Source organism: Dermacentor albipictus, chromosome 1 (genome assembly GCF_038994185.2).
Source record: "Dermacentor albipictus isolate Rhodes 1998 colony chromosome 1, USDA_Dalb.pri_finalv2, whole genome shotgun sequence".
Lineage (NCBI taxonomy): Eukaryota > Metazoa > Arthropoda > Arachnida > Ixodida > Ixodidae > Dermacentor > Dermacentor albipictus.
Genome location: NC_091821.1, coordinates 105,356,374 through 105,377,466, shown reverse-complemented (window position 1 = coordinate 105,377,466; position 21,093 = coordinate 105,356,374). Strand labels below are relative to the sequence as shown.

Sequence of the window (21,093 nt, the reverse complement as noted above, 5' to 3'; positions counted from 1 at the left end):
CATGTCCTGTCATGTGTGCTGTTTTGCCATAATGTGCGTAAACCAACAAGCCCAGCTAAGAACCCTCGTACCTATACAGGCAACTATTTGTGTAAATAGCATTTCTTTTATCAAAATTACCAATACTTTCACTTCAGAAGACTTTTATCATCTGGTAACAGCGTTGCAGCAACGCAAGAATATAAAAAAATCGCCCATTCCGTTAAAGGAGAGGAAGAAGGAGAGTGTGCCTATATTATCCTGTATTATCAACATACCTTCTTTTCTCACAGAGTGCTCTGTCTTAAAGGGTACATTTATAGCAGTGAGATCACCCTTAAGTTTCCCAAACGCCTCTGAAGTCTGCATGTAGCACGTCCAAGTGCTTCCGTGCTTTTCTAAGCCATGCACTAAAGTACTCTTTAAGCACATCTTGGGACACAACCGCTTTGTCGCAGTCCATAGTAATGACTGCAAGGAAGAGAGGGGGCAGAGGTTAAAAAATCTTTACATGTCTCTGTCCCTATATTTTTCTCTACACAGTGTATTTTTAGTGTTTGGATTGAGTTTATGAACCAATGACCACTTACAGCCTTCACATGTCTTGCCCGCTGTAAAAGCTCTGTATATTATAGTTTGCAGTCACTTCCATAAACCTGCTCCGAAAGTCCATTTTGTTGCTCCGAGATGGAGTAGCATCACTGTTCACATCGTTATGGATTTAGGGCACCATTTCGTTTCTTATAGCACTGACAAACCTGATTACTTTATCAACAGAAATTTTAGGAAAATGTGGACATGTAGAACTGACATATAAGTTACTTGAAGATGTAGCCAAGTACAAGAAATTGCAGGAGTGAATTTTCATACTTGATGAATGCCCAGTGACATCTATTTGTCTATCTCTTTTTGTTGTCTTTTGGCCTAATAGGTTACACTGGAAAAGATGGATCCCCCACCAGTAATAAATGAGGTTACATCGAGAGTGAAAAAAATGGCAACGAAAGACAGGCAAGTTGAAAGATAAATCTAACTTGTTCTAGTACTTGCACATTGAGCAAATTCATTCTGAACTGTTGTAAAAGATTAACATGTTCATTACTCTCCTAGGGCAGTTTACGAGAAGGGAATGCGTGCCTTTGTTTCGTATATTCAGGCATACAGCAAGCATGAATGTTACCTTCTATTCAGGATAAAAGGTTTGTTTAAAACGTACATAATGTTTACTCTATGCACTGCATCACTGCCTTTGTTTGACATTTTTCCAGACCTTGATTTCGCTAAAGTAGCGGAAGGCTTTGCTCTGCTGAAAATGCCATACATGCCAGAGCTCAGAGGAAAGAAGATTCAAGGTTTTGAAGCTTGCAGTATTGATGTGAAGTCTATTCCCTACAAGTAAGTCTTATTGATTTTCTTGCTGAGGTTGGTCATATAGAGTGTTGAATTCTTTCGTGAACAATAAAATTTGCCCATCACCTATTTAATGCCATGCTGGCCAAGGTGTTTGATGAATACAGCAGATACAGTTTTAGCAATGCCATTTGTATCTCAACAAGTGTTTAACACAAGAACATCTACTTACATTGTGCGGCAGTTAATGCACAGTTTTACTCCTCCCCACCTCCCTTTTTTATGTCCTTAAGAGCATAGGTTAAAAAAATCCTTACATGTCTCTGTGTCCCTACATTTTTCTCTACACAGTGTATTTTTGTAAAAGGCTGTTTACTTGGTTTTTTTCCTCCAACTGGACTAATCCAATCCGAGTGATTATTAATGTCATGCACTGATTTAAAGGGACACTAAAGGCAAATATTAAGTCAAGCTAAAGTGACATATTAGTGCTCCAGAGTCTCTAAAGCATCAATATTATCACAAACAGAGCCTTAATAATCGAGAAATTGCGGTAAATGCAGGAAATGATTAGAGACTCCCCCAGGACATTCAAGCACTTGCCTGATGATGAAAGCACTCCTCAGTTAAATTCTCAACCACTCGTTGCAAAAAACGTCCTTGTATTGTATTATAAGACGAGGTAAAATGCTACTTGTCCAGTTCTATTTCATTTTTAGAGAAAAGAACTCAGTAATTTTTGATCATCTATTGATTTCACTGGGCAGTACAATATACAATCGTCCGCAAATAAGCGAACCTCAACACTAGTATCTATATGCTCGGCTATATCATTAATATAAATCAAGAATAATATCGGCCCCAACACACACCCTTGCGGTACACCAGAAGAAACGGGTAAACTTTGGGAGTGTTGGCCATTAATTTCAACAAATTGCAGCCTATTTGTCAAATGTGCCTGAATCCAATTAGTAATTTGTTCGTTGACTCCAAAGTCATAAAGCTTGCTGATCAGTTTGCTGTGACAGACCTTATCGAATGCCTTTGACATGTCAATTGAAATTACGTCAACTTGCGCTTTCGAGTTGACTGCCTCAGCAAAGCTGTGGATAGTTTCAAACAGTTGGGTCACAGTTGATAGATTTCTTCGAAAGCCATGCTGCTTACTGTAGAAAAGATTATTATTTTCTATGTACTGAACTAACTCCTTAGCAATTATATGTTCCAGGACCTTGCATATTGTGCACGTAATAGAAATCGGGCGATAATTCCCAATGGCAAGCTTGCTTCCAGATTTTAAAATTGGTTTCACCCTTGCCATGAGCCAGTCAGTAGGTATAATACCGCTATGAAGCGATAATGAAAAAAGCTTTTCGAGAAAGCATGCCACCCACTCGGAATAACGTTTAAGAAAAGCGTTTGGAATCTTATCCGGGCCTGGTGACTTTTTGTTGTGTAGTCTTAGCAAGGCAGCAATTATACCTTCTTTGGTGATAACAATGTCGTTGCTGAAAAGATTTGTGTCCGAGTGTTTTATGACAGTACTATCATCTTTTGAAGTAAATACAGAGCAGAAGTACTTGTTAAATGCTTCAGCTAGGAGGGAGGGTTCAGAACACGACATACCATCTACAAGAACAGCTTCGATTGTGTCTCTGCTCCTTGACATGTATCGCCAAAATTTCTGTGGCGATTCTTGCATATATTTAGCTAACGTATTGGAAAGGAAAAAGCTTTTAGCTTTTTTTAACTCTCAACGCACTTGCGCACTGAGGTTACTGATAGCTGTCGCGTCTCTTTGAATTCTCTGACGTGCACGGCGCAGTCGCCGTTTTAGATTAATAATATCTCGTGTAATCCATGGGTTTGGCCTATCTGTCCTTTTTGTTTTTTGGGGAACATATTTGAGCAAGCAATCATTTACGACTGCTAGGAAATGACGCCAGAGCCCATTTACTTCTTCATGATGTGGCATTTCATTGACACCGATTTCCAATCGGTCGAGAATTGATGTGTCATCGGCTCGAAAAAAATCAAATACTTTACTAGCCGATTTCTTAATTAAGAGTTTATTGCTGACTTTAAGAGACGAAATTACTGCTTTGTGGTCGGATATTCCTTCTTCCACATCAATTTCATAATCAAACGTTCCCTCGGATAGAAACAATAAGTCCAACGTCGTCGAACTTGCCGCACATACTCGCGTTGGAGACGAGACCACCTGAATAAGACCGAGCTTAGCCATTGTTTCTAACATACTGTCTGCATGAATCCTATCAGTGGAACTTGGGATTCTTGCCTCCCAATCTACACCAGGCAAATTGAAGTCACCAGTGATTATTATTCTCGCTTTCTTACTTAACGCTGTTAGGTAATCATCAAGGCTTTCAAAGAATTCCACGGAGCTGCCAGGAGGCCTATAGATGACGCCCACTAACAATACGGTATTACCTATATGAAGTAAGGATAGTACTTTTATTGGCTGCTTAAACTTGTAAACATTCACTTACTAAATTAAGCAGCATGGTGTCACGCTTGCACAGGTAAATCTAAACACATCCCACTCGCGGACACTCGCTGTCAAAACGCTGGCGTGAGTAAGAGCAGCAGCAGCAGTGAGCAAATTGCACAAGAAGCCATCAGCCCTCGGTGCACCTAGACTCTGTACCCACTGCAGATGGCTTTCAACATAGGGCCCGTGCTCAGCCACGCATATGCAACCGCCGCCGCTTGCACTCTGTGCAACGTACAAGGAATTTCCTTGGTCAGATTTTACGACCTTCCACGTATGAAATGGCTGAATTCCTTGCACCGGCCTGACACCTTTCCAGTCTTCTTTCTGTTGTTCACTTAAGGTGTTTACTTCATCCTTGTCAATGTGCAGTAAGCAAACATTCTTCAGTTTGACAGGTACCATGTTCACAAGGTCACTTGCACATTGAATGGCCTTGGTGGCTGGTGATCGCAGGTTGTGTAGTGTGGCTTGGTGTTTGAAAAGCTCACTGACATCATCGCAAGCATTTTTGTCATGCCTTGTAGGAAAAAAAAAAAAGAAAACACTGTCAAAAAAGAAAGAGAGAGAAAAAAAGGAAAAGAAGTAAGAAAGCCTAAATACGCCCCAATTTTTTTCTGTTCTTTTAAAAAGAAAAATTCACATCTTTGACCATGTCGTGCTACGGCTGATTAAACTCAGTTTACCTTAATTCCGTGAGAGAAGTTGTATAGATGTAGAGTAAAATATTTAATGCGTAGTAAACTAATCTCTATACCACGCACTTTTTAAGATGCAACATTTTGCGACTCGAGATTTTTGCACCTTGTCTCAGTGAACTCCCCCCCTCCCCCCCCGTGTGATATGGACACAAGGCCGTATATTGGAGAAGTAGTCTTGGTTTCACTGTGTGGCAGGGTTTTTCTGCCTAATATAAAAATTTTAGTGATAATCAAAAATATTTGGGGCACCTTTTACGACTGTCTTACATACAGGGAGCATTCCAGGTAGCAGGTGTATTTAGAGAGTAGTGCCAGTAGTCTACTCAGACGAACCTTAAACATCTCACTGTGCGTGTTCTCACATGCTTGCTACCTCCACGTACTGTAGGAAAAATACGGATACAGGAACCCTGAAAACAGAAGTACATTTCGTGGCTCAGCAGAGGCAAAAAAGACAGAATCTGAGTCATTTTCCCTAACTAGTACTCCAAGGTGAATGAGCGAAGAACACAATATGAATGTAATTTTGATTTTATTATTATTACTACACAGGTCATAAGAATGACCATACAGGGGTCTGATACAGCCACTGATTTCAGGGTCATTGAGAGGCACATGCTCAGAAAACAAGGTTTGCCAATTAAAAAAATATACTTCTGTGGGTGTTGTAAATTTACATTTCTTTGGGCGAATAGCTTTAATGGTATAGAATTATGAAAGTTTGGCAGTGTGCAATGTTTTAGTTATTGAGTGACAGGTCTTGAAAGTTGTAAAACTGAAAGTTGTTAAATGCTCTTCTCTACTTTAGTGAACCACTTTTTTTTTTCAGGAAATCTGCACTCTGTCTTGTAAAATGAAGGTTGATTTCTTTCTACAGAGACATTTTCCCACCTCACAGAAAATTTTTGCTGAAAAAATAATTTTGGGACCCCCCTAAGTCTCTCTGTATCTAAACACACCTTGATGCTACCTCTTCACGCTGCTCTACTGACCTTTTTCACGGGATTGTGGCACCTTGTCTGTGCAAGCCATCGACTCAAAGCACGCAGAGTATTGCCCAGCAGAGCATGGTCTTGGAGATTTGCAGCATGGCCTTTGAGGATACATACACAAGAGCCTGTTTGTCACGGATGATTTAAACTGCAGAAGAATTGTGGGGCCACTTTCCTTGCGATATTCTCTTACTTAAGCCTCCTCTTGGCACAAGACAAACGTTGTAAACTTTCTAGAAGGGTACTCTAACATTGTAGATTGGGTTATTGTTCTACATATAGTTGGGGGGCCTTGATGCTGTTGAGCAATGAAACTCCAAATACACACACACATATACTGTAATCTAATTATAGCATTTTCATTTTCTTAGGGAAAAATCGCGAGAAAAACAGAGGCAAGCAAAATTGAAGAATGTGCAGGAAGGTACCAATGCTGATACCGAAGATGTCAAGGTGATGGCCAAAAAGGTAACGATTAACGTTAACTGTCCAAAGATTGGAATGAGCATTCCTGTTCTTTGGAATCTGTCTGAATCACAGAAGAAATAATTTATACATATTTCGCTCCATTTTCGATATTCCTTTTTGAATGTTGGTGAAACTAGGGCTTGGACAGTTGTTGATGCTTTTCTTTTTTGCCTTTCCTGTAGGCTCCATTCTCTCTGTGTTAAGATCGCTGTAAAGACCAGTTATGTAATAGTAATGCTTTCATTTGGATGAGCTCACTTGACCAGGGAAAGTGAAAATGTATTCCAAGGGTACAACAACCTGGCCAAATTAAATTACCATTGCCAATCTGCCTTACTGGATGTCTTTTTCAGAATATTTCAACTAAAGCACAAAATATTTCACAAATAACTTTGCTGGCAAATGCACCTGTGTTCTCACATTCTGCACACTCCTACAAGCAGTGCTGTTGGCAATAGTTTTTATATGTGCACGGAAAGCTTGAAAAACATGTGCTAGCAGATCTTTGCCATAAAATTCCCGAGTTTCCCACCTGTGAAATTTCTTTTAAGTATCCTGGCATTGGCACTACTGACCACTAGTGAAGACAGTGATGACATACTAGAAAAACTGAAAATAAATGCAGCTTTCTGACCACATAAGAAGCATATTGCCAGCGAAATCGTGCACCAGGCTGTGACATGGTTCACTCCCTTTCATGCCTGCTGCTACTTTTAATTTATCCCCAAGCATGTGCCCAATGTTCTGACAGACCTTGTCAGGGCTACAACATTCTTTGTTGCTGCTGCCATTGCTACGACAGCACAGGAAAGCAATGCAGGTTTTGGTAGGCAACACACATTGCCCAGCTCAGCAGCTCTTAGCTTTTTAGTAGCCAATGCCACTGCTGAAATGAAAGTAATCTCGGGGATATTCGTGAAACCAAAAATACTGCATACTTAAGCGGAGAGATTTTTTTTTTTTTTTTGTAGATAGTGTGGTTGAGATAAAAAAGTACTCGCTTCATAAACATGTTACATGTAACACTAATTAGCTGTGTAATTAACTACACAATCAATAAGGTCTGGATGCGTGTTGGAGTCGTAGAATTACCACCAACCAGCAGCCGCATGTCTGTTAATTGCAAATCGTAAAACTGAGACCATATTATAGACATGTCACCTATGCTATGTGTCATCTTATGTCACATATGCCGAACAAGGCTATGGCTTTCATATTTTGGCAAGAGACATCTCAAAAACAGTGCTAATCTTGCAATTCTTAGTGAATTGGCATGCACATGCCTTGAGCACTAATTGGCTTAATTTCGTAATGGCATCATGTAACCTAAAGCTCATTTGTAAGTACTCTATCACCATTTTTCTTATACATCTTGGCAGCAAAGCCTGCAGTAACCACGAAATAAAAATTGAGTGTCTGACCAATTTATAAATGGCATCGGCTAACAATCCTAATCCATCTTTTTCATGCCATGACTTGCACATGCACGCGATTCTAGTGGAGTAGTTTGAAACAGTTTGTAGTAGTGTGAAGCTATTACAGGGATTGGGTGGGGAACGCTGGTCTTGCTTCTTCACCCACTGGCGCATAGACACCTCTGTCCAGAAATCCAGCAGTAGTCACCGACTGTGGCACCCACTTCAGCTGTAGCTGGTCTTGCAAGCTCGAGCTGGACAGTGCTGCCTCTCACTTTTCTAGGGTAAGATTAGGAAGGGGTTGTAGGTTGGGAGTAATTCGGCAAGGTAGTGGCCTCTGAGACCAGGCAGCACACATGGAGCCCACACACGGTCGCAGAGGTTATGGAAGGATATCTAAGCGATTTGGAATATGTACAGACATGCCACTGCTGCAAACAATTGTGCCGGGTACCACAGCTCACCACTGCGATTCCAACATCGTATGCACCAACTGCTGCAACTCTACATTTAAAACGGCAAGCAGTGCAAGGTTCTTCCGGACTAGAGTACGAGTTACTTAGTAGCTGCCCTTCATTGATGGCAAGTAAATAGAAAAAACCCACCGTCTCCTTGGTGTCATACTTCATTAAATGTCGTGTTGAGGATGTTGCCTTCTTCCTTAACATCGGCCAATCTTTAGCTAACGGTTGCAACCGCGCCTGGCAACTCCAGGTACTCGGTGCACGCCGTTAGCACAGGCGCACACCAAGGACTTCTACCATCGGTGAGAGCTAGATAACCTCCGGAAATGGCATGTTGTTTTAGAGAGGCTGTTAATATAATTAAACACAATCCGACAAATGCACAAATGATGCATGCGCAACATCGGCGCAGGCACATCAACAGCACCAGGTAAAGTTACTGGGACACTCCAACATGTTTCCAGAGATGTTTGACAGGGTATAGCATTGGAAAATTATAAAGGCAGATTCTACTTCCATGGTATTTTGAGCTTCTTGCGAAGTGTCTTAGGTACTCTATTGTCGCTGCCTGAGAAAGTGATAACAGATTATGTATCTTTTGCATTGCTTTTACGTAAAAATTGTAACATCCAGCTTCAGTTTTTACTGCTGCACATAGCTCTCTCAAGTTTTTTCAGACCTTGTATATTCTGCTCATGGGCAGGTGTACCAGTACCAATATTGCAATAGGATGAAAATGGTACAGTATCATTGGCAGTTGTCCTGTACACGTAAATGTACTTTTATTTAAGTAACATTACCTGGTGGCCTTGGCTTCCTTTCAAGTTGCCTTTTAAGCGTCCTAGTTTTAGCTCCTAAGCTTAATTCCAGCAGAATGCAACAATTGTGTACTTTTTGTTTCACTGATATTAGTAAGCTGCGGTTGATGTCTTAACCCTTTGAGGGTCGATTCGTTTCGCCATATGCGACCACCCAGGGCTGATTTTTTTTTTTATTGCAGGTTCCAATTCTTCTTAGGGACTTATTTCGAAAAAAATTTACCGTAATTTTTCTAGGGTGACCGTAAAGTGAGGAAAAAACATTTTTCGTTGGTATATATGTACTCTTCATTCATGAATAACAATAAAAAAGGAAATAAATTTATAAGAATTAAAAATTTGATGCATTGTTATACACATAGTTCAAGGCTTTGAAAATGCGCACGCAAGAATATTTCGCAACTCTCGCCTCTTCCTGCTCTTACACTAATATTTACATCCATAGCGTAATCGAACTGCGTAGGTGCGCGCACTCAAGAAAATTGTGTGGTTGTGTGCCCATCAGAAAAGCAATACTTGTGACAGACTTCTGCTAATCTTCATCTTATCGCTAACCAGAGGCAGTTAGTTTTAGCGAGTGTCCAAACAAAAAAACAAAGCTACGGAAATGCATGCACGACTGCATCCTTCCTATGTGCGCCCTTGTGAGCACTAAATGAGCGAGAAACAAGCGGTGGCCCTTTGAGCGATTAGTAACAAGATAGCCAACAGTTTTGCAAACGAAAGAAGCTGAAACCGCCCGCGGAACAAAACCCAAACTGCCACCCACCCGCTCGCGCGCCAATGCGCAAGCAATAATATATAGCCGCGCAGGAGAAAAGTAGATCTACAATAAACCATGCAACGAAAACCGAGAAAGGGAGGAAGCGAAAAAAATTCCCTGTATTTCCACATAGTGACAACACATGATAGAAAAGAAAAAGTTAGGAAATTGGTGCGTTATTTAAATGTACAGACAGCACATAAATATGTGGCATCGACCATTTTTGGATTTGTTCGCGGTGCCGTATATTTACGTCACTGACCCTCAAAGGGTTAAGCTTGTTTGCCCAGTGCAGTTAAACCAATTATCATATATATTCGAATATAAGGCAAAGCTTTTTCGCAGAATCCTTAGCCTCGAAGGCACCCCCCCACCGTATATGTGAGGTTGATAGATTCAGATACTGTTTCAATATGGCGGCAACAGCACCACATTTCCAAGGATCCACATTTTAGACAACAGCGCAAATTGAAGCAACTAATAAGCCTTGGCAGGTGAAGCAGTACCTTATTTTTGCACATATAACCTGCACTGAGAATTCAAGAAATTTAACAGTAAAGGTATAGTGTGTGTTATATGTGAATTTTTGAGGTGCGACTTCTTGGCAACGCAATGTTCACCTTTTGATGTGGCATCAGAGCAAAGTGAACCATGCTGCTGGGAAGCCACATCATAAGGCGAACATCGTGCTACCATGAAGTCACACCTCAAGACGAAATTTTCATATAACCCACGCCAATTATTCAATATTTTAGGCAATACCCAGTGAGTCTGCATAATCCATCGGTGACTCTATATTGCCTTATATTTAAGTGTTCGTTTTCTTGGAAACCCCAACTGCACCCTCTCCTAATAATCAAATAAATATGGCAATTCTATTCTGCAAATGTCTAATAAATGCTCTCAATACTACTTCCATACGCTGATAAGCTTCCAACTGTGAACCTTTTTCTCTCCAGACTATATGGTAATTAATTTAAAACTATTTTCATGCATATTATCCATAAAATAAAACTTACATTTTGTTGGGTTTATGCCTGCAGTAATTGCAATAAATATGATCAGCAAACCACAGGTTACCAATGTATGCCCTGTAAATTCTTACACCTTCTTCATAGGCCACAAGCCACATGAAACACTAAGTGGCTGTTGTCACTGGCTTGAGGTTTTTTCATTTTTATAGAAAGGCTGATGTCATGCAGAAGCCAAACATGTATTATTTTTTGTTGTTGTCTAGGGCTCATTTGTAAAAAGCAGACAAAAGCAGAGACAAGGTAAGAAGCGAAAGACAAAAGAAGACTATGAAAATGAAGAGTGGGATGACTTGGCTTCAGATGCAAGGTTGTTAAAAAAGCTGAAGCAGAATAAGGTAAGGCAGAATGGTACTACAGATTTTTAGTGCTGACATTTATTCACATTATGTTTTCAGATCTCAAAAGAAGAGTTTGATGAAGCGTTTCTAATCTAGGCAAAGCCATCCTTGAGCCACTTGGCACAGTGTGTGTGTTGCAACAAGATATCGGCACTTTCACATTGTTTTGTGTGCAAAATAAATACAAGAATGACATTCACAAGAATTTATTCTCACTTATAGTTCATGTCTTGAATTGTAGTCCATATGTCAGCAATTATAAATGCAAAATAATGCGTAAACAGGATACATGTAAACTGGTGTAAAAAATTCTTATAAGCATCAGTGTAAACCAGCAGAGTATGAAGCATCAGCAGCATCAGTGTAAAACAGCAAGATTAGTAATTATGTAGTGCATAAAAAACGTGCAAAATAATTACATCTGCATAAAATGTATAACTGAACATTTAAAGCCATGACAGTACAAACACAAAAGAATGACAAGAGCAGTGGTCATTATAGTTGGCAACAAGTCAAGAAAGCAGGAGAGGCTCCTTCCAAAAAAGCATGTGCTTCCTACACTCTTAAAAAGTTTGCACCCTTTGGGGCGTATTTTGCCCCGCAGTAATAATCATGTCTTGCCCGCATTTCCTTTCTTTAAAGCTGCAAGCCCAGTACTTTGAAGTTGTGAGCAGCATGCCCATTATCAGCACAACATAGCATTCATAGGAAAGTAGCGAGCCCCATGTTTTCAAGAAAGGAAACACAAGCAAGGCAGATGACGATTGTTGTGCAACAAATATACACCCCAAAGGGTGCAACTCTTTTAAGAGTGTAGAAATTTGTTCCCTTGCATGCGTTGATCCCGCACTACACACATGAACAACCAAAACCTTCAAGTCTGGGTGTGAAGCACAAAAAAGCCATCTGAAAAGGGTCTTGGAAGTATCCTCCCCTACATGCATGTACACACACCTGCTTTGTGTGTGGATGTGTACCTGTGCAGATGTACCAAGAAAGGATAACTGGACAAACTGATCCTTCAAAGACACATCACTCATGCCTGATAAACAAAAAGCTCCCCCAAAAGGGCTTATCGAGCGAAGGCAGGGATGTAGATACAAAGGATAAGGAGGGGGTTGCAATAGGTTGCGCCATTTGCTACATCCTCGGGACACTTGCAGCGGTGTTCTGGACCTGGCACTGACTATAGATAGCTAAGCCGAAATAAAATGTGGACTCTTTACGGCATGTTGGAGCTGTGTATGAACCAAGTTTCCTTACTGCCAAGATGCATAGCCCAGAGCGGTGAGGTGTGTCATGGTAGTTACACAAGTGCAGCGTTGCATTCCTTGTCTCATGCTGTAACACAAGTTTTGTCAAGCTCCTGTTCTGTGAACTTTTGTGGCTGTGGACCTTCTAGCATCACCCCCCTTCTAGAAGTGAGAAAATAAAGAACCCTTCCTAAATAAATGCATTGCACAATGCTGTTACAATAGTATATAGATGACCATAAAGACACTAATGTGCTTTCTTTAATATGACAGGAACAAGCAAGGTTTGGTTTGCTGCCTGAACACAGTACAGTTTGATGCAAAAGCACCTCCAATAAAATACAAGACTGGGGGGCGCATCAAATAAATTTGAGCACACATAAGTATACCAGTGAGCAAAATGACAAGTTAGTACAAATGACGTTCATGTTAAGACGGAAAAACACATTAACAATAGGAAATGGCAAGGACCTATATCTGAAGAGCCATCAGGAAGCAAGTTGCTGCTGGCAACACAATGAATAGTATAGTCAGCCACAAAAGGTTACAAGCCAGGATTTGCGGAAAGCTTAATTCTCACGAAGCCTTGGCACACAGCCTCAAATTAAAACTTTCAACCTATAGAAATTTCTGTGACCTACACACTGGTCCATTAAATTAGGCACGCCAAGCCATAATGGAGCAGAAATGCACACTTGTCATTGAACTTTTGAAATATACTTTTTTGGCTGACTATATCCATGCCCACAGAGCATGAAACAATTGTACGCAAGTAGCACTTTACCTAGTGGTCATAGCTATCTGAGCAGGGAAGCTTTTGCATCATTTATCAGCTACTGGCTTAAAATTTAGCCATATTTGGCCGGTTTCCTCACAAAATGCACACAAAAATGTTAGCAACCATCAGGCGATTTAGCATATATAATACTGCTTATAATAAAGAAAAGAAAAAGGTGACTTTCATATGTTAAGCTTCTTTTAAAAGGCTTGTCAATAGGCCAAAGCGCACTTATGCACGCAGCTCCCCATGTATAGATTGCTCATTTAAAAAGTAGAAAATCCTAGTGCTCACCTACAATATTTTGATATCCAATTCATGTAAAAGATGCTCATTTAATTTCCAGTTTCCACCTTTACCATAATCATTGGGTGTGTGGCTTATGATAACTAAATACCATGAACACAAGAGTATATAGGAACGCAAGATAGCAACAGAAGCTGTTGCACAAGAACAAAAATGCAGTTTGAGATGCTTAGTAGAACAGGAAACAGCTACTCAAGCATGTCCACCATTGATACCAACTGCTTGTACAAATATCTTTTACAAGAGAGCTGTATAAACTTGGCAGATATATCTGAAATTTATGTTCTACACTATATATTTTAAAGGTGGATGTTTTCAACATCATTCATGATCCTTCCTCAAGGTTATGAAAAGGAGGCAGGAGCTATTTTGAATGCTGTGAATTGCATCTTTTAAGGCAGCAGAACAATCACTCATTTAATTTGTAGTGAGTATACATAATCCAATCTCAATTCAGTTTTTTTTTTTTTATGAAAAGAAATGAATCATGTGCTTAAAACTTGTGTACAATTGCCAGCTTCAGGCATTATAAGAAAGGATAAACAATCCTTCTTCCAATGCTCACGGAACATAGAATGCTTAAATTTTTCTCTAACATGGTAGTGCCTTAGTAAAGTTGTCATGTGTGGTAACACTCTGCACACTGAAGTGAAATTGAGCCACACTAGGCAAGGAAAGAGTCCAATTTACATGCAGTTCAATGTTTGTGGCTTTTTCCTTGGCACCCCTGCATGGACTGGCAAAAACAATTTGCATACACAAACGTCTATACTGTGACTGAATGGGTTATGCACTGCACTATTTAACCAGTTACTTGTGCAACTTAGGTGTAAGACTCTGCTCTGAACTTCTGGCATTCAAGCATAAAAATGAGATATCACTTCTTTGCCTTTCCTTGCACTGTGTGCTTCAAAAATGACTAGGCAAATCCTTCAAGTACAATCAGTTGCCAAAAACGTTTAGAACACATGCTGCTGCTTTGACATGTAGCAAAAGCCAACATTCTTAAAGAACCAAGATTTGTGTGCAACAGTGCAATTATATACATGACCATAGAGAGGGCATACCTCCTGTCAGCAAGCAAATGGTTTCATTCTACAGTTCATCATCAATTCTTTTAGACCTAGATTTTTGTTTGAGAAATAATTCCAATGTGTTCACCAAATCAGCCTCTCTATGGTCATGAATTATGCTGCCAACTGCAGACTGAAGCTTAGTAGTCATACCAACAAAGAACATAACAGTGGGATAACGATGCACTTGTGCTGCATCACAAGCATGCCAGTGCTCCTCACAGTTGACAGTACCAAATTTTACTCTACCTTCAAACTTTTTTGCAACTGCTTCAAACACAGGCCTGAATGACACACAGTGGCCACACCATGGAGCATAGAAGTCTACAAGCCATGGTGCAGTGTCACCAAGAACATCCTTATAGAAACGGTGATGATCAAGTTCTTCAACACTGCTAGGAAGAAAATGCAATGCCCAGTCCTTGAAAGATACTGCATCTCTTGACCAGCCATTGAACGTTGAGTAGTGGCGGCTGCTGAAATGTCCACGAGGATAGATACGAAGGTGGGGATATGAGCGCACACCATGTTCAGCACAGAATTGTCTATGGGCATCACAGTCAAGTTGGCCAACGTTTATGTTTGGCTCATCGGCCACCATCTTGGCAAATTTGTTCCACTCTGGTGCCAGTTTCTTACAATGGCCACACCAAGGTGCAAAAAAGTCTAAGGCCCAAACATCAGCTTCGCTTTTGCCTTCTACCAGTTCTTTAAATGTTTCGGGGTGGAGTGTTATCACTTTAGGATCAAGCGATATTTCAATGAATTCCCTGATTTCTGCAGCTGTCCTGTAGCCACTCAGAGATGTGGTTGAACCATTGTGGAATAAAACAAGGTTTGGATACGAGCTGACCCCATTGCTTTGGCACAGTGGAGCATCTAAGGTGCAATCAACAACGCCAAACATTATGTCCTCAAAAGAGCGGGACACTTTTCGCAGTTCAGGAAGTGTGCGCATGCATGGTGGACACCAAGGTGCAAAAAAATCAACCAACCATGTGGTTTTGCTCTGCGACACCTTTTTGTGAAAGGTTGCAGTTGTTACAGTCTGCAAGCGGCTTCCTGCGCTTTCCTTTGCAAATGAAGCTAAATCTCGTGCATTAACACGACCATGATACACTTCATATTCACCACTTGATCGCAAAAGGATGAAGGAAGGAGATTTTGTCACTGAAAACTGCGCACAGACATCTACCTCCTGGCTGCAGTCAATAGAGCCGAGACGCACTGACTGAATGTAACCTCTTATGTGTTTCAACTCTAGCTCTGCAGCTGTGTCAGGCTGTTTGCTCTTAGAGAAATGCAGAAGCCATGGTTCTGACTCATCACTGCCATCTAGCTGCTGAATCAGGCCACTGAAGAGCTTGGATGTTATTGGCTCAAAACTAGGAAGCTCTTTCAGAATGGCTCTCCGCAATTCAGAGGCATCACTCCCCACCAATTCTTGAGGTTTGTTAACCTGGCTGGTTGCTGCTTCAAAAAAGTACACTCCATCACTAATTCTTAACTTTTTGCACAGTGTTGCTTCTTTGCTGCAATCAAGCAGGGAGACATAAGCAAGGCCATTAAGTGCAACAGCCAACTTCTTGAGCTCTTCTTTTGCTAAACATGTGTCGGCACTAGTACATGAAGCAACTACCACTGATCTAAGCAGTGAGCTGGCTTCAGCCTGTAAGAGGCCAGTCTCTGATATATCAACGTCTAGGTCCGGAAGCCGACGCAACACAAAATCTTTCAAATCATCCAAGTCTCTAGAACCAGTGTACTTTTCCCTCTCTGGATAGAAGATCAATGACGGAAAAGAGTGTATGCCTTCTTGCCTGCACAACTGCCAATCTTCTTCGCAATTTACTGCGCCAATCCTAATAACTCCTTCGAAACTTCTGGCCAGTTGACGCCAGGCCGGAGCAAGGTGGTGGCAGTGGGAACATTGTGGAGAATAATAGTTGACAAACCAGACGTCCTCCGACTCAATTACTGAGCTTTGAAAGTCGTTTCTGCTCAATGTCACCACTTCGGGATCGTCATCGTAAATGCCGAACTTTTCGTAATAGTAGTTCCAGCTGTGATACTGTCGCCCCCATCCGTTCTGGTCACCGTCCAACCCTTCTTCTCCGTAGGTGTCGTAACGCTTTCGAACGTCTGGGTCCTTCAACACTTCATACGCCTTGTTGATATTCACAAATTTGTCATGTGCCTCGGGATCACCTTGGTTCTTATCTGGGTGAAACTTCAGAGCTAACTTCTTGAAGGCTCGTCGTATGTCACGGCTGTCTGCGTCACGTTCGATACCCAGGAGCTGGTAATAATCGTCGCACAATGCAGCTGGCCATAAGACGACGAGGAGGATCACTTTTGCAGCTCTCATTGCGTTAAGCTAGTCAACGTGTCGCTGTACCCACGACACACAAAAGGCGGCGAGACTCTGAGCAAAACTAGCGGTCAGTAGCTCTAGACAAGGCGCGACAGCCAAAACGCAAGGTTTTTATCATAGTCAGCTTAACGTCATCTCCAATTAGTACTGCTCAACGCAAAATAACACTTAGTGTTGATGTCAGAGCTTCTAAACTTTGCGACAAACTTTCTTAATTTAGTATGAGCAATAAAAGCTTAGCTTACGCATGATACCAACGGTGCCCACGCGATTGCCACGATTCAACGCGACGCCAAGGCCGAGACTGAGAACGATTTGGATTGGCGTGGCCATGCGTGGCTCGGCTGGTTTCGGCGAATTCGGCAAATCGTACCGGTGTGCCCTGGGACAACGATGGTTGGATGCAGTTTCCTTCCTCCATGGTTGGATGAAACCATAGAGTTTCATACAAGATAAAACGGCGCATTGGGGCGCCCTGGTGCGCACCGGTGAGATGAGCCATGAGCCCAGCCAACGTCTCCTCAGCAGCCGAATTGACTGTAATAGTGCACCAAGCCGTCGGCATTAATACATGAACCACACTTCCGGTTTCGGTTTTGGGCGCGCGCGTTTTGAACGCTATCTGGAACACGTTATGCCGGCTGCGCTGATCGGCGCGGCATTTGTTTTTGCTACTGCTCAACCGCGCGTGATATCATTTAGTAAAAATGATTCCGAACGATCTTTAAAACCCTCCATCGAATCTGTGACACGTGCAATTTCATAAAGCCGACGCAAGACGCCTTGTGAAATGAATTATTTTGTTCTATATAAATGCTCGCTCCGGGCTATTCGTGCATTCATCCAATGTTGTGGCACCAGGTAAGCAGCAGTAGTTCCCGTACAAAGCTCCATCGGACGGCATCGGCTGAAAAAAAAAATTACAAGCATGTGTCATTTTCGTATTAACACCCTATATTATAATGCGCGTTGAGGCGAAACGTGCGAAAGTGGTGAATAGCATTACAAACAAAATAAATTCGCTTTTACATACATGGCGTAGAAAAACACCCGACTCATCCCAAACAATACCGTAGAGAGAGAAGTGGTTCTTGTGGGGAAAGGAGGAAAGGCTGGCACTATCTTCTGCAACCCTTGCGGGAGCACGGCTCAGCGCCAGCAGGGGATCGATATGGGAGTGAAGGAGATAGGAGGGAGATCTAAGGGAGAAAGGTAGAGAGTCGCCATGGCAGCAGCCCGGCCGGGAAGGCCCAGTGGCTTCGACCGGAGGAGTGGACTCGTGATAGACAGTGGCGTAGCAACGGAGGCGGGGCGTGGGCCCCGGGTGCACGGGGCCAGTAGGGAGGGGGGGTGTCATATACGTCTGAAGACACCCGAAAATTGTCGATATCCTCGCCTTCCTCGACTACACCTGGGGGGGGGGGGTGACAGAAGAGCTATCGGCCCCGGGTGCCAGACGACCTAGCTACGCCACTGGTGACGGACCATAGGAGGTGGCCCAGCAAAAGCGAAGTTGAGGCGGATCAGGAGACCCGAGGTGCTGAATAGCCGTTAGGCTATTCGTCTTTGAAGAAATTTCCTGGAGTCTCGCCGAGAGCCCCGACAAGTCGAGGCACTCGACGACACTTATATCCTGCATCCTGAAGGGCCGCCAGTCTTGAGGAGAGAAGTGCAACCCCAAGGCTAGCCTTGTCAGGGCTCTGCAGGCAAAGCAGCGCCTCCTTGGAGTCGCAGAACATAGCTGCCGGAGTCGTTGGTAGCTCCTCTGCCAGTAGGTCGACAGCAAGGTGGAGTTCTGCTAGCTCTGCTGCGGTAGGTGACCACAGCACAGCCTCTCAGCCAGACCATACTAGACGCTCGCAGAATGCTTCATACTCGCACTCAAGGCAAATGCGTGGGTGCAAAGCCTGTTTCAGAAGACAGAATTTTCTAGTTACACAATTTCCTGGCTTTTGAGCTCCTCGGTGTTATTTCCGCGTTCTGCCGGCGCAAGCAACACACTCCCGTGCTATCACTCTTGGCAATCGGTCGTCGCGTTTTCGACAAGCTTTAGTACTGTTGCGGTGCTAGGTTATGTCTCGTACCCGGCTGCTTATGGTAGCGTGGCGGAGGATACGGGTTGAAGAAACCAGATGCTCGGAAGTTGGGAAAACGATAACCAAGAGGTTTACTGGCACTTGAACAAAACTTATTTACAACGTAACAACAGAACGAAAAATCAAGTTTTTAGCAACAAGCGTCTGGATGAGCCTAGTTTCCATGGCCCAGAGCTGCTTGTTAAGCTTTCTCGGCACCGTCATTAATATAACACCTCTGTTCAAACACTCACGCAAAAAAAATGTGATCACACCTGTAATGCAACCAGAGACCCACGCAAAACGAGCAATAGAAGCAAACGACCTATTCGAAACGTGGGAGGCCAAGCTAACCCTCGGGTACCTGGACGACCAACGACAACTCGTCGCCAGGGCCAAGAGGGCAGTCGAAGCCAGAGGGTTCCTGGACGAAGGAGCCTTCCCACCTTAGGGTGATACCCGTCCTCGCTCGGGACACTGTTTCGTACAATAAACGCTTCTTTCTCTCTCTCTCTCTCACCTGTATCTCACCTCTCTCTCACCTGTTCTTGATTGGCCACAGCCAATCAAGAAGCACATACGACACTATCGCAGAGGGAATATCGGACCTGCGACCCCCCGCCCCCCTTCAAGTTCTCGCGAGCGCAAAGGTGGAAAGAGGGTCTGTTCTCCACTGTTTCTCAGTAGAAGGCAGGCACCAGTTCGTGGCTGCTTTCTTCCGGGGTACGTACGTCCACGAGTCATTCGCGTCGTCTCGGCCTCCCCTGGAGTGGCACCTCTTTCTTCCCTTTGTGACGCTTTTTCTCTGACGAGGGGAGCTCGTACGTTACGGGAAAATTAGCAACGCCCAGCATCGCGTGAGAACTGTCCTCCGACTATCTTCCCAGCATGGCTCTCGCGTGCTACTCTTGCTCGTGACGAACAGCATGTTGTCTACTGCAGTCACAACAGTACTGAAAGAAGGTATATGTTGTTGCAGGGCCATAAAAATTAAGCGCCACAAACTTGTCCCGATAAAACACGCCAAACCAACTTTGTCACCACGGCCGAACTGCTTTTCGCTAACAGCGTCACAACTCCAGGCGCGTTACTTTTGGGATACCTCAAGGTATTCCAAAAAGTAACGAAATGAATAACAGAGAAAGCATCACGAACTTGTCCCATGGAAGATTCAGTACACTCGAAACTGCATCACACGGCTAAGCTGGTGTTCGCTAACTGTGTCAAAAATATCCCAAAAAGTAACGAATTACAATAATGTTGGGGGTCAAAGTAAGCGTCTCGAACTTGTCCCAGTAAGATGCAGGACACGCAGAAATAACTGCGTCAGTAAGCCGGGTGCGGCGAGCGTGCCCAAAAACTGCCGAAATAAGGATGTTGGGGCCCATAGAAAGCGCCGCATACATCGTCCAGTACGAGTCATTAACTCAACTGCGCCAGGACGGCCGAGCTGTTTGTTGCTAAGTGCGTCACAATTTTTGATACCGTGCAGTACGCCTCAATTGCTTGAAATGCGTCGCAGACTGTCTAACAAGATTTCTCATCCTGCCGTAGTCCAGTATTGCAGTGGTAACGTGTCGAAGTGTCGAAGTAACGCAAGAACGAAGGCTACATCAGAGAGAGAGAGAGAGAGAGACGGGTCGTGCATACAGGTGAACTTCACATGCGTAGCTTACCCCGCTCGCTTCGGTGGCGTGTCAACTCAAGCCTGCAGTGATGTTATGTCTACGCCCTCATAACCACGAGGTAATCTAGTAACGTTGCTCATAACCGCCAGCCACTGTTCCTCCGCAAGACTGCAAATCATTCGTACTTCAAACTTTCCCTGTTACCTAAGTAAGGCGGTAACCACAAAAATAAAATTATAAGCGCGTGATTATATACGTTTTCACTCGTCTATTACAGTGGAAAGGTGAAAGCCTAATTCTTTATTGCACTGAAATAAAACGCTTGCTTCGCTGCAACTATTTACTGTCAAGTTTCACTTCAGTTGGCATTGAAGTTTCATGCGTAAAACGGACTCGGTAGTGAAATGAACTGTAGCATGGACTTTTGAAGAGTGAAATGCTCGAACTCTATACACTTTGTCCATGTCTGTTGCACACCTCATCGCTTCCGCCAATGAAAATACCATGCAATCTCTTCAAGAAGCTCAATTCTCTACACGCATGGTGGCTGCACGGCCGCCATTATTCGCCGTGTTGACGCAACGCCTCCTTTATGGAGGCGTTGGTTGACGTTCTGATTGGCTGTGGAGAGCTCATGTGCCTTGAAATTTGTGCCGGGAAACGGGTTTTGCAAAATGCAATTTGGCGTTTTCATCAAGATGGCGAAACGTGACGTGGGGCTGCAAATTTTATCGACTAATACATTTTATTGGCCCTTGGCAGCTATATTGCG

The 21,093-nt window shown here is 42.9% G+C and overlaps 2 protein-coding genes across 2 annotated transcripts in view; one reads left to right on the top strand and one right to left on the bottom strand.

Moving 5' to 3' along the window:
- Positions 1 to 11,049, top strand: part of LOC135914192 (ATP-dependent RNA helicase DDX55) — a 31,119-nt gene extending 20,070 nt beyond the window's left edge. The window contains exons 11-16 of the mRNA XM_065446932.2: positions 911 to 990; positions 1,090 to 1,178; positions 1,248 to 1,374; positions 5,906 to 6,002; positions 10,700 to 10,831; positions 10,892 to 11,049. Of these exons, the coding sequence (XP_065303004.1) occupies positions 911 to 990; positions 1,090 to 1,178; positions 1,248 to 1,374; positions 5,906 to 6,002; positions 10,700 to 10,831; positions 10,892 to 10,930 (564 nt within the window). The 3' untranslated portion in view covers positions 10,931 to 11,049. The remainder of the gene's footprint in view (positions 1 to 910; positions 991 to 1,089; positions 1,179 to 1,247; positions 1,375 to 5,905; positions 6,003 to 10,699; positions 10,832 to 10,891) is intronic.
- On the bottom strand, positions 11,025 to 17,116 carry LOC135914191 (dnaJ homolog subfamily C member 10-like). The gene has a single exon (XM_065446931.1). The coding sequence runs from the start codon at positions 16,610 to 16,612 to the stop codon at positions 14,267 to 14,269; it is 2,346 nt and encodes a 781-aa protein (XP_065303003.1). The 5' UTR covers positions 16,613 to 17,116; the 3' UTR covers positions 11,025 to 14,266.
- Between the last annotated feature and the right edge of the window lie 3,977 nt (positions 17,117 to 21,093).

What these genes read in the sequence shown, in the direction of transcription:
- LOC135914191 (XM_065446931.1), bottom strand. Translation starts at nt 16,612, where the DNA reads ATGAGAGCTGCAAAAGTGATCCTCCTCGTCGTCTTATGGCCAGCTGCA.